Source organism: Populus alba, chromosome 19 (assembly GCF_005239225.2).
Source record: "Populus alba chromosome 19, ASM523922v2, whole genome shotgun sequence".
Classification (NCBI taxonomy): domain Eukaryota; kingdom Viridiplantae; phylum Streptophyta; class Magnoliopsida; order Malpighiales; family Salicaceae; genus Populus; species Populus alba.
In genome coordinates, this window is record NC_133302.1 from 19767848 (window position 1) to 19784065 (window position 16218).

At 33.5% G+C, this 16218-nt stretch overlaps 2 protein-coding genes across 2 annotated transcripts; one reads left to right on the top strand and one right to left on the bottom strand.

Annotated features, from left to right (window-relative positions):
- Positions 1-1830: 1830 nt before the first annotated feature.
- On the top strand, positions 1831-2796 carry LOC118038493 (metallothionein-like protein 1). The gene is made up of 3 exons (XM_035044869.2): positions 1831-1986; positions 2161-2241; positions 2451-2796. The coding sequence occupies exons 1-3, from the start codon at positions 1937-1939 to the stop codon at positions 2539-2541; spliced, it is 222 nt and encodes a 73-aa protein (XP_034900760.1). The 5' UTR covers positions 1831-1936; the 3' UTR covers positions 2542-2796.
- Positions 2797-11302: 8506 nt separating this feature from the next.
- On the bottom strand, positions 11303-12531 carry LOC118038492 (CASP-like protein 1C2). The gene is made up of 3 exons (XM_035044868.2): positions 12079-12531; positions 11899-12001; positions 11303-11743 (listed from the first exon to the last, which is right to left on the bottom strand). Exons 1-3 carry the CDS (start codon positions 12228-12230, stop codon positions 11513-11515), a joined length of 486 nt encoding a protein of 161 aa, XP_034900759.1. The 5' UTR covers positions 12231-12531; the 3' UTR covers positions 11303-11512.
- Between the last annotated feature and the right edge of the window lie 3687 nt (positions 12532-16218).

Here is a 16218-nt window from a genome sequence, read left to right on the forward strand (position 1 = left end):
GGTATGATATTCAAACTTGTCATTTCATTTAGCAATGCCAAAAATATTTAAATGTATTTTTTTAATAATTAATTTTTAATAATAATATATATATATATATATATATATATATATATATATATATATATATATATAACCGAACCAAGTTTGTCAAACAAACCTTTAAGAGCCCAAAAATACCTTTTTATCATTATTTTTAATTTTGTCAAACATGATCTTAAACGCTAAAGATTCAGTCCAGTCTCGTTAGCTAGGCTTTCCAGCCCATTCTATAAACCGAAGCAAGCTTTATTTAAAGACACAAGAGGGCTTTAAAAAAGCAACACATGGCCCAGTGTCTTTTCTTTTTAAAACGAGTTTGGAAGGGCCTGATCCATAACCAGCAAGTATTATTTTTGCCCATCAAAATAGATGTTATGGCAACCAAAATCCCAAAACTTTCCTGCTGTCTTGCCCAGAATTATGAATAAATTTTGATCTAAAAATGATCTTCAATGTTTAATAATGAAATCTATATATAATAATATTGATTTTATGATTTTCATAAAAAAATTAATTTTCCTTGAATTTCTAACTTAATTATAAAATTAACAAAATGTAATTAGTGTCCATTAAAACAACTCATCATTTCTTTAATAAAATTAAATTTAATTTCATCAAATTACAACAAGATTCAATTTCCCTTAAATCCCAAACAAACCTTATCACACAAATCATGTATTAATACAATAAATTTCTCTAAAAAAAAATTGTAAAACACTTAAATATACAAATATACTATAAAAAAAAACAAATAAAAAATTTAATCTGAAACATAAATAGGTTATAACAAGATGGGCAAGTCGGCTTATTTTATGTATTGAAACTTCATCCAAAAAAAAAAAAATCTATGATCTATGTTGACAAATCCGACCATTTATATGAATTTTTTAAAATCTTTCTTGATGTAGAACTACTCCTACAAAAACTAATCTACATATATAAATTTATATTAATATGCTAATTAAAGACATGGAAATGATGTAACTTAAATTTAAGAACCGTTGAAGTTATCTAATGTCTACAACAATATGACAAATATAGGAAGACGTTGATGGGCACAAGTTTCTCCTCTCCAAAGCCAGCATGCTTCATGAGTTCATGAGCGTGTTGCCCCATTTACTTAATTTCTTTAAGGCATTCAATGGTTTTGTGACTAATGAAAATAACCATTTTTTTTATTTTTTTAATAAGTTAGTGTTCTAAACTAATAAATCATTTTCATCATCAGGACCAGCAAGGTTTCGATATTCCCGTAGTGAATAAAAAAATTTAAAGCTTTTCAACTCCATTAAAAGGCTGTTTGGCATTGAGGTTCAACTTATTTTTTAAAAAATTTCAAAAAAAAAATTTTTACTAAAATTTAGTGCGGTTTGTACTGTTTAAATCGTTTTGATATGCTGATATAAAAAATAATTTTTAAAAAATAAAAAAATATTATTGGCATGCTTTTCGGCACGAAAAGCTATTTAAAAAGCAACCACTATCACATTTCCAAACACCCTTTAAATAACATACAAGATAGCAGAGATTTGTTCAAGAATAAATGCCAGCAACATCATCTTTGGTTGGAAGACAAAAAATGTCAATGTCTTCTTCCATTAAGTAACGCTATGATTTGCTTCTTCGCGTTTATCATCCATTTTCTTTGTTTAATTATGGAAGCTACTTTAATGAAAAGTCCGTTGTCCACTCTTTTTTAAACCCTGATGCAGACGCTATTAACTTAGGATTTAGCCAAGTGTATGGTGGATATCAACCTCATCTTGCATGAGCTACACTATAAATACAAGGTCAGAACCTGGTAATTGAATCATCAAGAGCGAACCAGCTTGAGCAAATTCAGTTTCTAAGCAAAAGCTTTCCAGGCCCCTTTATCCTATTTTACCTGCAGAAAATGTCTGGCTGTAGCTGTGGCTCTGACTGCAAGTGTGGCAGTGGCTGCAAGTAATTACTAGTTCTTTTCTTGTCAAGATTCTACTAATTAGTCCCTTTAAAGATACTGAAAAGGGCACCAATAGATTAATTACTTGTATATTCTCTCCTTTTTCTCCTTGAATTTCCTTATACTATAGTCTGAAACTCACTTTTCTGTGGTTGCAATCTTCTTGTGCTTGGCAGATGTGGCATGTACCCTGACTTAGGTTTCTCAGAGAACACCACAACTGAGACAATCATTGCAGGTGTTGCACCAGTTAAGATGTATGTATCACATAATTCATGTACTATTATTTTCATGCATCAAAGTTTTACTAAGCCCCCGAAGGAGGCCGCTCTGACGCACTGGGACATTCAAATGATTAAGGATTTGGATTTCCAATCAATATTCTACTCTTATATTTAAGATCCAAAAATGTTCTTTTTAGAACACAAATGTCGTGTTTACTGATATTGTTCTGCTACTTCTGCAGGTTCTATGAGAGGTCTGAGATGGACTTCGGTGCTGAGAATGGCTGCAAGTGTGGATCAAACTGCACCTGCGATCCATGCTCCTGCAAATGAGGAAACATGGGCATGGTTCCAACAAAGCAGTAGTTAATCTATCAGTTGGTCAGCTCATGTATGTATAATGGTGCTTCTTGTTAAATAATAATAATAAACAGCCAAGGGTTCCTAAAAATCCTTTGTCTTGTGTACGCGTCACTGCTTTGTTGGCTGCTTCAACTTTCAAGGTGTTTTCATGTATGCTTGGAAACTTGAACTATGTGGAGTTGATGATTATTAATGAAAATGGGTTTCTGTTTGCATGGTTGTAAACCTTTTCTTCTCTTTTACCTCTAGATAATAGACTTCTTCTTACCTGCTTTTGACTGTATTGTTTTGTCCTTTGTTGTTAATAAAAAATAATATAAATTCTATTTTAAAATTTTATTTATCAATTTAAATTTATAAATTAAATAAATTTTTTTAATATAGTATCGTATTTTTTATAACCGAACAGTTAAAAATTTAAATTTCATCATGCTAATTTATTTGATAAAAATTAAATACAAGATAATGTAAATATGTATAAGTTTTAATCTTCAAAAAATTTCATTTAAGAATATATATATATATATATATATATTAAAAAATAATATAAATTGTATCTTAAAATTTTATCTGTTAGTTTAAATTTTTGAGTTAAATTGATTTTTTAATATAAAATTTAATAATTAAAATTAATTAATGATATAAAATGATATAAATATATAAAAGTTTCAAAAAATAAAATTATTTAACAGCTTAACCTAATCTTTCACATCCAACTAGACGTTCCTGTCACGATCAATTTTGACATTATTAACAAGTTTTGTGCCGTGATAGTCTTATCGTGTCCGATTATATAACATTGAAGTCTACAAGCATACAACCATCTGAATCCAACCAGAAGAAGCTTCCCTACGAAAAATCACTTCGTTTACAACCGCATGTTCGGGCGTGTGCAGTACAAAATGTTCATAATATTCCTAGGTGATATTTGTGACTTGCACGTCACAATGCCCAACTCGCTAAGACCGGATCTCACTCTAATTCTATTAACACATTTTCTCTTTTATTTGTTTGATTTAAAAAAAAAATCCAAAAAAACATAATTACTCGTAATCCCTCCTGAGAAGCAGGGAAGGGAAAGTAAAGTTTAATTTCAAGTTGTCTAATTCATCATGGTAATTCTTGAAGGCAAAGAAGAACAAAGATGCAAGGATTACTATAGCTATATAGAATTTCAGTTCCATTTAGAGACATTCACATGGAGAGCATAAGTAGAAAAATAAACTTCAGATTACACAATCCACCAAGCCAATCACACAACACAACAACAACACAATTTCTTAAAAGAACAAACAATTTCTTAAAGGGGAAAAAACCTTCCCTTTTGCACTTGAGACTGGAGAAATTGGGTAGAAAAATCAAGCATCGGACCAATGTATTTCCATTTCGCCCCATTGGCTTAATGGCACTTCCAGCGCCGTCCAAACAGCCTTAGATGCATTAACAATATTGTTAGGACAAGGAGGCTGGTAATCATGGTCAGCATCACAACCCATAGTAGAGTCACATTCATCGACTATGATGGGGACACCGAACCAAAAATATTATTTATGCACGCGTATGATCATAGACGATGGAGGATAGTCCAAACCATTGAGAAATTGGGCTTTAACTTGTGTTTTGGGTTTAATTTATATGAACTTTTAGATGGGTTTTATTAATTTGGTTTTATTTGTTGGGCTTGATTTAATTAATGTTAAGTATTTTATTTAGTGGGCTATAAGCCCAATCCTTTATTCTAGTTAGGGTTTTAGTATAAATACCCTACTTCTCTAAATGTTAAGGAACTTTGGAATGATTAATGAAAATTTGCAAGTTTTGCATCCCTCCAATCCCCCTCTCTTCCTCTTCTTTAGCTTCTTTCTTTCTCTCAAGCTTTTTTCTTTTCTTGCTTTAATTCTTTTTATTTGTTGTCCCGCGCCAAATTTGGTATCAGAGCACGGCTTTTAATTGTTCTTACAATTAATCGATCTAAGTGTTATGTTTAATCCTAGACTAATCTGAAAAAAAGAAGAAGTTATTGTTCACGACAACAGATTCTCCAACAGAAGGCTGTTTCCTACGCCACTAACAGATCACCAAAAACGTCTTCAGCGGCGCCTCCTTTAACCGACAGAGACCCACGGCTTCAGCAGCCAAATCAGAGCCACAAACCACCAGATGCCACTACCCACAACACCCATCACAGCCAACATCTATTCGGGTTCACCACAGCAAAGGCAACACAATAGATCTCCATCTGCCACCGTCCACAGTGCCATCGCCTTCAACAGCAGCATCGGATCCACGCATCAACTGGCCCCCGTCCACAACGACACCACAGCTCCTTTCCTCGCACCGCAGGTCCCAAGTAGAATCACAGATCCACTTCTCTTGCGTCGCCGTCAGCAGTGGCAACGAACTGCAGAAGACAAGGAAGAAGGAAACAGAAGCTCCCCACACAAAATAATTCACCCTGCCACGTCATCACCACATCACCTGACACGTCATCACGCTGAAGCAGCATCAGCAGCCACGCTAGCTCTCTGGGTCCACGCCATGTCAGCATGCAGCGCCATGTAAGCAAACTGGTTATGTCATCTGCATCAGCAGTCAATTCATCTAGTTTGCCACGTCAGCTCCAGCAAATTCCAGCTTCCTCCCAGTACTTTAGTCAGTAAATCACTCTCCCATATTTGTTGAAGTTCATTTTTCTTGGTTTTTCACTTGTCATTTAAGTTATTATTAATATTCCTTTTGTGCCAAAAAAAAAATTCCAAAAAAAAAAAATTCCAAAAAAAAAATCCTCATCAGTATTTTTATTTGTTAATTATGTTCATCAACCTCTTTCATTAGTGATAGCTAATATCTTCTTCTATTTGATAATTATAAGTTCTCGTTTGTGACATCGTGTTTGATTAATCATTTACACAAAAAAAAAATTCTAGTATTACATGCTTACAATTTTATTAGTGTAATTTGTTCTTGATTAATCTCCACATTTAAAAAAAAAAAGATAAAAAAAAAAATTAGCTTTATTTTTGTATTGTGATTTTACATGCAAGAATCCTTTGTGATCTCAATTCCATTTATAAGTTAGTATTGCATGTATTTGTGTCACGATCATCTAGTGTCTAAGCTCAAGTTTACACTTACCGTAGACTCAACCTTTAGTGATACCCTGATGATCATTTCAAAGGAACTGCAAACTTAGGTGATCAACATGTTTAGAAGAATTGAGCCCCAAGAGAGTTTTCGAATAAGGTACTCAAAGACCAATAAATATCACAAGAATAATCATTATAGACAAGATCACTCTGAGCGACACCAATATGACCATCATTTAGGTTACTCTAAACATGATGACTTTGATGAGCGAGTCTTGAGTCCTAACAAAATAGAAGCCCCCACTTTTGACGGTCGTCATGACCCTTGGATATTTGATATGCGGATTCGTGATATGGATCAATTCTTTGAGTGGCATAATTTGTCTGATAATAAGAGAGTTAGATTTGCTAAGATGAAACTCATTGATAAAGCCAAAATTTATTGGAGAGATGTTGAGGATTGCTTAGAGATGAGAGGTAAACCTCCTATAACTGACTGGATCAAAATGAAACAAAAACTTCAAGAGAAATACGTACCCCAGTCTTATAGGAATAAACTCTTAGACCAATGGAACAATCTAAGACAAGGGAATAAGTCTATCAATGAGTACATAAGGCAGTTTAACGATTACATGATTAGATGTGCCATAAGAGAGAGTGAAGCCATGACTTTGCGTAGATTTTGTAGAGGCTTAAATGATGATCTTAGAAGAGAAGTTGTATATCAAGGTGTATCTACCCTTGACCAAGCTTATACCTTAACTAAAGACTACAAGTTGGTCACAAAGGATCAGTGGAAAAATCGTCAGGACTCTTATAGTATCCCTATTAGGTCCCAATTCAGAAGTAGTGATTCTTTGTTAGTTGCTCCACCCCACAGGCCTAATCCTAGTAACTCATAACCTTACAAGAAAGATAAAGGCAAACGAGTTGTTAATGAGGTGTCTAAAGTGAGTTTAATGGTTAAGTGTACTAATTGTCTAGGTTTTGGTCATATCTCTTTAAATTGTACCTCTAAACCTTTAGTCATCCAAAAATTTAGGGATATAGGTAAAGAGGAATATTGTAGTGTTGAAGTGTATGAGCCTAATCTTGAGGATTTTAGTGACCTAGATGACGAGGATGTGCAAGAAGAAGGACCCAACACAATGAGTCCTAATGAGCTTGAGAATGAGGCTAAGAAAGAGTCTGATATGTCTGCTTTAATGGTAGAGGAAGTTTTAGGAAACTCTTCAGTGAAATCACCTATAAAGATAAGTATGGTCTTAGAAAAGTCTCATGATATTAGTTCTCCTGAATTATCTGATTCCTCACCCCATATGCTTGGTGTCCAGCACATCATAAGTTTAGAGCAACATGTTGAACTTCTTGACTTCTTACCACATGCACGTGATGAGGAAGATGAAGATAATCCTAGGTTACTTGATTGTGTCCATACCATATCTACACAGGTTTCAGACAATGCTTGTCTCATTCCACGCCCTCAATCATTTAGTGTTCATAGTTACAAACCTGAGGAACTGATGGAACACCTTCCCATATCCCCTCACAATAGGATGTCTAAGTCTGCTAAGTCATTACCATGTAGGGTTCATAATTTGCATATTGAGATCATGAAACAAATTCAAGCAAGTAATGAACAATACAAATTTCGAGCTGATTTACTTAAGTATCATGATGCACTTAATGTTGGAGATTATTTCATGATACAGATTAGACCTGAACGGTGTCCTTTGGAAACCGAGCATAAATTGCAAGTAAGTAGTGCTAGACCATTCAAAGTGTTGCAAATGATTGAATCAAATACTTATGTCATTAAATTGCCATTAAACTTTGATATTAGCTCTACTTTGAACATGAAAGACCTCAGTATTTATAAAATACAACCCATCCCTGATTCTCCTTTTGATACCCCTACCTCATTATCCATATCTTTGGCACAAAAGGAACATATTAATGCTACTTTGAATGCACAAGTTGTTTTTACCAGGGATGGTGAACTTCAGCAAATCCCAGTATATGAATTCGACGACCAGATTCAGACTATAGTTGGATTATCAGAGGAACATCACAACAGCTTGATCCTTGTCATTGAGAGCATTATCGGAGCTGTCTTGACCTATACTCGACGGGGTCGAGTTCTTCCAACCCCGGGAGAATTGATGGGGACACCGAACCAAAAATATTATTTATGCACGCGTATGATCATAGACGATGGAGGATAGTCCAAACCATTGAGAAATTGGGCTTTAACTTGTGTTTTGGGTTTAATTTATATGAACTTTTAGATGGGTTTTATTAATTTGGTTTTATTTGTTGGGCTTGATTTAATTAATGTTAAGTATTTTATTTAGTGGGCTATAAGCCCAATCCTTTATTCTAGTTAGGGTTTTAGTATAAATACCCTACTTCTCTAAATGTTAAGGAACTTTGGAATGATTAATGAAAATTTGCAAGTTTTGCATCCCTCCAATCCCCCTCTCTTCCTCTTCTTTAGCTTCTTTCTTTCTCTCAAGCTTCTTTCTTTTCTTGCTTTAATTCTTTTTATTTGTTGTCCCGCGCCAGACTATCATGGCTTTGACACTCCTTCCATTACCATAGATGTTTATATAATTCAAGCACTTGTTCTTGTGATTAAACCATCCTGTCGAAAGTGCGACGACCGGTGTGTCATCAGAATGGTACTGATTGTCACATTCTGATGGCGCGCCACCATCTCCACCCTTCTCGAAACTATTAAGAGTTAGAGTTGCCTTTGTGTGATTGGTCGCTGGTGGTGAGCATTTGTAAGTGGTGTAAAGCCTTCCTTTTATAGAGCAAAGAGAGTCATTCTCTTCATTGCATTGTCCTTTAGGAGCCTTTCTCCCCCTTATCTTACCGCTAGGCCTGCAGGTCTGAGCCTCAACACTTAAAGAACTTGCAAAAAGAAAGGACAGGCAAATGAGAAGAACACTGGACCAATCCTACTTCTTCATATTTTCTTTCCTCCACTATTGTTTTAGAAATGGTTTGGAGTGAAGAAGTTGCATCAGTGCAAGACTTTATATACATATTAGCCTCTCAAAATGGATGAAATCAAGACATTATTGTGGTCTTTTCATTTTTAACAATCTTCTCTGACTGTTATCTCAGCTCCTTGTTCAATATTATGAAGTATCAAGACTCGATCGATGTGACATACTGGCATGGTGTCTTCGTTTGATCAACCAAGCAATCTACTAAGACATGAAGCAAATCTGAATTTTCTAATACGTTGATCTCTAATTAGTCAAGACAGGCCGCGTAAAAAAACCCATCACAAATCATTGGGCCGTAATAGTTAAGTTAATAGAATAATTAGAAAAATATTATACTGTTTGCTGCATGTGAATGGGATTCATTTACCTTCAAATCCTGATGCCTTATTTTGTTTTTTCTACTCTAGCAGACTCCTAGCATAAAAATATTCCTAATTCCAAGTTGTTGGTCATCAATCTATCATTCTCATACTAGCATGAGTGTTTAAGCAGGCCAATGTTATATATTACTCCTTTGAGAATCATGAAGAGTTCTTGCTTAAAATCTTCCATGCTCCTGGTCATTCTTCTGTTCGCAGAGTATTGTTCACAAATTGAGGCTCAAAAATGTCAACCAAGTGGCAAAGTGGTGTGGGAAAGAAACTCCCACCTGAGGAGAATGACTCGGATCTGTTTTCGAGGCAAAGTCCTACTCAACCTACAAATGTTCGCCGCCAGTCTATAGCCATACCAAGGCCTTCATGACATTCAATGTCTTTGAAGAAAGTGGAGATTACCCACCTTGCTGTGACGAAAAATTCCATCCTAATGATACACCAGCTATAGCATTATCAACTGGACGGTACGATAATGCTAGTAGGTGCCTTAAACACATCAATGTAACTGCTAATGTGACTCAACTTGGGGTTGCGACAAAGATCATGATTATGAACCTCCTTGTGCTAACAACGTTGTGTCTACCTCAAGCACTGTATGGAAAGCCTTAGGTGTGCCTCATGATCAATGGAGTGTTCTCAAAATCACATGGTCCGATGCTTAATTGAATTTCAATTTGTGCCTTGCATGTTAAAAGAATGCAGTTTGTTTCTTATTTCCTATGTTGCTTTATTTCCAAGTGCATGTCAGGATTCAGGAGTGTAGCGTGGTGAATTTATATGGTATAATCCAGTTTACTTGCTAAATATCTCTAGTAAATGGTTTTAAAATCTTAATTCAAAAGATTACTGAAAGTTAGGCATGGAAATTTAGTGGCTCTCTTCACTGTCTGAATCAAGGTGTCTCATTTTCAAATATGCTGCAAACAAAGGTGTGGGATTCGATTTTGGGAAGAGATTAAAAGATGCGAGGTATACGAATTTTGCCAACATCACTAGATTTCTGTGAAGGACATTGCAAAATATACAGTTTCTGGTCTTGCACATGGAGATGATCTGATTCCTGATGTCCCATTTCCTAGTTGTCATAAGGGTGCTGTATTATCAACCTCAATGTTCCCATGTATTTGTAAGTTGCAAACCTTCATTTTCCTGGTTGAATCTGTGCCTTGAAAATTTCCAACGAGCAATGGCAGCTTAATCATTCCCATGCTGCAAACGCTTCATCACCTGAAACGATTTTATTGGCATTGTCAGTGGTAGAGAATTGCCTAGCTGAAAAGTTTTGGCTATTTTATTTCCTTTTCTGTTTCATGTTTTGACATATAGATGATAAAGAATTCCAATGGTAGCTACTCTTGGACTAACCTTTGGCCCATTAACTGGCCTTTTGCTTCGGAACTAGAATTTTTATGCCTAGAACTCGCTCATCTTCAAAGCTTTATATTTCCCAAGGGTGCTGTGAAAAGAAGTTCCTTGAGTATTCTCTGCCTCCTGTGCTTGCATGCTTTTTTTCTCTGTCACATCCTTGTTTTTATTAGCTAGGCAGAGGGAAAAATTGAATTTCTAATCTCTGCATCAATCCAGGCTATGTATTGACAACTTCTCTTCGGATTTATTGAATAAATGTTTAGTTGAGTGCAAGAAGTTTATAGTTTTGCAAGCAAAGTCTTTTGCTAATATTGTTTGAGAAACTGTCACTTCACATTTTTCTTAAAGACTTGGAAGACATCTTTTATTGGTTTATTGTCATCCAATTACACATGAGCCAATTTGTTTTCTTACAGAATTGACCACAATCTCCTTAGAATAGTGATTATGAATTTGAGGATTCTTTTCCCTGGGGAGTACCCCTTCCTGTCTTTTAATCTTCGTAAACTACAAGCCATCTTCCAAATTTGAGATGAAACATCTGAATTGTGCTTATGTCGATAATATTTTTGAACAACACTTTAAGACGACGTAGTACTTCTATGCAGAATATCATCTGCGGAATCAATTATGACATGTTCCTTGTTTGAAAATGTTATTTAAACAGAAAAATATTGGAGTTTCGTATACTTTTAGGAGATGCCATTTCATTTGAAAACCATATAAATATGGGCTTGAGTGGCAGAATACACAGAGGGGATTGGAGCAATAAAGTGAAGAACCAGTAGCCATGACATGGATCAGTAGGAAAGTTCTGTGATATGTAAGATCAGCAAGAATATTATCTGCCTTTCTGATGATGCCACTTGAAAGACAATGAATCTTGAAAAATGATCATTATTTGACATCTTATTTTTCATATAGCTTCCCTTGAAGGACTAGGAAAGCATGCTGATTAATACAATTCTAAACAAAGCATGTACCAAGGCAAAATCTTCTAATAGGGCTACCTATAAACCAGACAAAAGAAAACGTGAAGGAGAGGCGCGCGATGATGATTTTCGTAGCTTTAGTCACAATACATGATAGCCTGCTAGGCCTTTTCAAGAAGAGGATTAAGGAAAGTGTAAATAGAGTGGAGCAACAGAATTATGTAAGTTATCAGTGCAATCAAACCAGCAACTAATGCTCCTGTTACTTGGTTGCAGTACTTGGTTACTTGGCCGCAGACAGGTAGCCAACCTGCACTAGTATTCCCATTCTTTCCCACCTGAGCAACCGCCAAGGCCGCCGAAATGCTTGAAATGAGCAACATGGTGAATACCTACTTGAAGCAACAAAAGAAACGGCAATTACTACCAAAAAAATTCCGGTCAGAATTCTTTCCTGTATTCTTCAGTTCCTGAAATCATAGTGTAAGTGTACTATAGGCTTGTAGCACTAATGTTTGATATAAGGCTCAGTGTGCTGCATAATTACCAAATCCAAGGCAAGAACTAATCGCCAGAGTGGACTCCCTGGAGGATGAAACAGAACAAGAAAACCATAGACAGTAACAATTGCATTTGCTATCACAAAATACCTGCAGAAGTCCTTTTCAGTAGTGAAGACAAAGGTACAAGCAAGTATAACTGTAGAAGAATAGTTGATTAAACTTACTTGAAGGCCGGTGTGTCAGTGTACTTTGCTTCATATGACACTGCAAAGAATGTACCCTTCTCATGGCTTGTAGCCATGATAATCACTGCTGCAAGTGTGGCACCAACGGCAATAAGCCGTAGCAGGAGGCTGAGTAGCCTCTTGGGCTTCATCGTTGATGCTAACCTGAAAGTTTGAGTGCACTAGAAGCGTTGAAAGCTGCTGTTTGCAGACAAAGCTGGAATATAAAGCAGAATTGGTGAAGGCAGTACGTTTCTTTATACGGTTGTCAGCTAAGAAGGCAGAAATGAAGGGTGGTGGTGACTGGTGCGCTAGTTTTGGTCCTTCCTTGTGCTTAATTTGTTAATTAGTTGAATTCCCCACCCGTCACCAACACCGTCCAGTAAGGTTTTTTTCTACTTTTTCTGCCATGCAGACTTTAAGGGCATGCAGCCTATGGCTTACATTGGCTTGTGGAGTTGTTTTTTCTTGATGTGGATGAATTTCATATGACTATGAATGGTTAAAAGAGGAAGAATCCCTATCGAACCCTGTCCCAGTCCATGCTTTAGGTAATCAGTAATCTATCATCTGACGACTTATAAGTGATTTATGTATGAATATTCAAGTAAAAGCTTAGAAAAAGCATGGCCATGGACATGTCATTTAATTTGACGTCCTACCAACTAATAGCACTATAATACATCATATCCCCAAATGCAAATTTGAAATTCCTCCCCCTTAAATACCAATTAGTCAAGAAGATCAACTATAGATGATCAGTCTCCACCCTAAAAGATTGGCCCCACCTCAAATCACTCTAATCTCAAATTTCAAGTATCTTCAAATAATGAATCTCTAATGAGATGTTAATTACGACATGAGAAATGATAGTAATGGAAGCGATGATGTTAGAATTGGTTTCTTCATTAACAAGCTAAAAGTTGTGGAAAAAAACATTGAAAGCTGTTAAAAAAAACAAATATTGATTTAGACAATGTTTGTTAATATCATCATAAAAATAAATTTATTCAGGAATTATAATGATATGATATATAACTAAAGAAAAGGATTGGATCGAGAGAGAGACTGATTAGAATTTTTCCTTACTTATTATTTTTTATTATTTATTCTCATAATTGTTTTTTATCCAGTTTAGTTCTAAAACTATTATAAATATATTTATCTAATTTATATTTTAGCATGGGCTTAAATGAATTAAATAAAAAAATTTAGATTTATTCTTATAAATTTAGTGCTCTTGGCCTTTATGATATTTTTCTTGTAATAAATCAGGTTATCTTTTCCTCCTCGATTTATTCACACACGTAGGTTTTATTCCGAGCAAGAACGGCATGACCTTCTCCAAATGATAAGAAGCAAACAGTATGAATTATTTCCAAGAAAACGAATGTTGAATGAACCCAGAAACGTGCTAGCCTTCCAAAATAAGTTTGGCATGATTTTCATTTTCATATTCAATATTTACTGCAACACAAAGAATTAATGATCCAATTCAATGCAGAAAATCTTATTGTTTGAGATAGTGGAAGAAATTAAAGTTGAAGTTTGCAACAATTTAATGAGAATTGTAAGGAATTAGCGATGAGGAGAAATGAAAAGAAGTGGCATAAAAAAATAAGATGAATATATTAAAAAATAAGTCGTAGATTTGATGGAGGATCCAAAAGAATCCTTGCTTCTTGACAATTACTTGTTGTTTTTCATTATTGACCTGTAACTTCTTCGATTTTTCTTTACTAACCTCTAACGTTGTCATTGTCCAAGGCAAGGTTTTGCCAAAATAGTCAATACAATCATGACTGTTTAAATAAAAAAGATTAATTTTCTTTTCCCAGATTCATTGGGTTTTTAATTTTTTTTATTTACTTCTATGTATCTCATTTTGTTTTATTTGTTTAATTCTACTGTTTTTTTTTTCAATTTTATTAATCTTTAGCGAGTATGCATTTGGGTTTAGTTGAAACGAAATGGACTCATCCATGGTTTATCCATATTTTAAATTTAATTCAAATTATAGTTTCATTTAAGTTTCAAGTCAAGATTGCGATATTTAAGTGGAGATTCACATGTTTTCATGATTATTTAATTTATATGAACCTTTTATCTCTTCAAACAAATATTTTTATTTTATTTTATTATAGAATCCTAATTAAAACTCAATAAAATTCATGACAAAAAAAAATATAATAATTTTTTTACAAAACAGCCACTTAAAAACAAAATCTCAACATTTTGTTTCCTTTGAAGTGGTACTAATGGAATGTCATTAATGTGTTAGAGATGTTTTCTTCTTCTTCTTTTTTTTAATTTGGATCAGCTTACTTGTATCTCAACTAATCTCTCTATGTTTTTAAAGTTAATGATTAAATTCAAAACCTTCAATAATTTTAAAATTTATAAAACTCAAATTAATAATTTTTAAAAAATAAATTCAAAATCTAACTAGTAAAATATATCCCCAAAATAAAATGTCTTTGTAGTTGAATCCAAAAGTGTCTTATTTAGGGTGTCTTCTATGTATGTAAAAAGAGTGCCACTTAATCGATGTACTATCAGTTACATTTGTTGCATTAGAATTAGCGATGAGGAGAAATGAAAACAAAGTTGAATATTTAGCGATGAGGAGAAATGAAAAGAAGTGGTATAAAAAAATAACATGAATTTATTACAAAAAAAAAAAAAAACAAGTCGTGGATTTGAAGGAGGATACAAAAGAATTCTTACTTCTTGACAATGAATTGTTATTTTCATTATTGACCTGCATATAACTTCTTCAATTTTTCATTATTGGCCTCTAACTTTGTCATTGTCCAAGACAAAGTTTTACCAAAATAGTCAATAAAATCATGTTTGTTTAAATAAAAATCAAATTGAGAAATAAAAAAATGAAATTAGGAAAATAATAAAATAATCACAAATTGCTTGGCTATCTGGATCACACGAGAACTGCTCTGCGTTCATCGTGCACATTGGACCACAAATATGAGTGAAACGAAACACTGTAAGAAACTTGTTAAATTATGAATCGATCGTCCTAATGTAGGCAGAGCATGAACTAGGAAATTTCACTTGTGTTATTTTATTTTTATTTTTTTATTAATGAGAAATATCCTTAAATCAAAATTATGTTTTGACGAAGTTGTTGAAAATCTCGTCTTTCAAGACTGATGAGGTTGAAAGACGGGCAATGTTGTGCCGTAGTAGTTATAACAACTACAAAACCAAGTCTTTGAAATTAAACTCAATACTATTTAAGGTTTAAATAAAAAGGAATAAGATGATCTTACCTTAAAACTAAAGATAGCATTGAACCCACATGTGCCCGTACAAGGAAAAAAAATGGATAATGTGTTTGTAATTTATAATTTTATAGTATTTGAAGATAAAGACACAATAGTGACAATTAATCATTGAAAAAAAAACCTAATCTTGGGCTGTTGATGATTATAAGCCCTATTTGTTTTTTCGTTTAAAAAATGTTTATAAAAAAAAATAAATTTTTTTTATTTTTTTTTTATTTCAAATTAATATTTTTTAGATCATTTTGATATGCTGATATCAAAAATAATTTGTTTTAAAAAAAAATATTATTTTAATATATTTTTAAGTGAAAAAACACTTTAAAAAATGACGACAATCTCATTCCTAAACATGCTACAACATGTATTTGAGTGTGCACGTACGTTTTTATTGTCTTGGTTGGTAGTGAATAGAGTAATAACTTGAACGGAGTTGTTTGTGTTTTTAAAGTGTTTTTTTATTTGAAAGCATAATAAAATAATATTTTTATTTATTTTTTATATTAACACATCAAAACAATATAAAAATATTAAAAATATAATTTAAAACTAAAAATAAAATTTAAAAAACACAGCTCTGCCACACCACATTGTATATAGAAACGCTATCTAAATTGAGTAGGGCTTATGTGTTTAGGTGTACATGAGGTGCATGGGATTTAGAAAAGTGCTTGATAATGTGGTTATAATTATGGTTTTTTTAAAATATTTTTTATTTGAAAATATATTAAAATAAAGTTTTTTTATTTTTTTTAATATTTTTGATATCATCATATTAAGAAAATTAAAAAATATAAGAATAATTAATTTTAAACAAAAAAAATTAATATCATAAAAA

Bases quoted from the DNA above. Each gene is read 5' to 3' on its own strand.
- LOC118038493 (XM_035044869.2), top strand. From the start codon at position 1,937: ATGTCTGGCTGTAGCTGTGGCTCTGACTGCAAGTGTGGCAGTGGCTGC. The intron at 1,987-2,160 runs GTAATTACTAGT...TGTGCTTGGCAG, and splicing joins AAGTGTGGCAGTGGCTGCAA to ATGTGGCATGTACCCTGACT. The intron at 2,242-2,450 runs GTATGTATCACA...CTACTTCTGCAG, and splicing joins GGTGTTGCACCAGTTAAGAT to GTTCTATGAGAGGTCTGAGA.
- LOC118038492 (XM_035044868.2), bottom strand. From the start codon at position 12,230: ATGAAGCCCAAGAGGCTACTCAGCCTCCTGCTACGGCTTATTGCCGTT. The intron at 12,002-12,078 runs GTAAGTTTAATC...GGACTTCTGCAG, and splicing joins ACTGACACACCGGCCTTCAA to GTATTTTGTGATAGCAAATG. The intron at 11,744-11,898 runs GTAATTATGCAG...TGCTTCAAGTAG, and splicing joins TAGTTCTTGCCTTGGATTTG to GTATTCACCATGTTGCTCAT.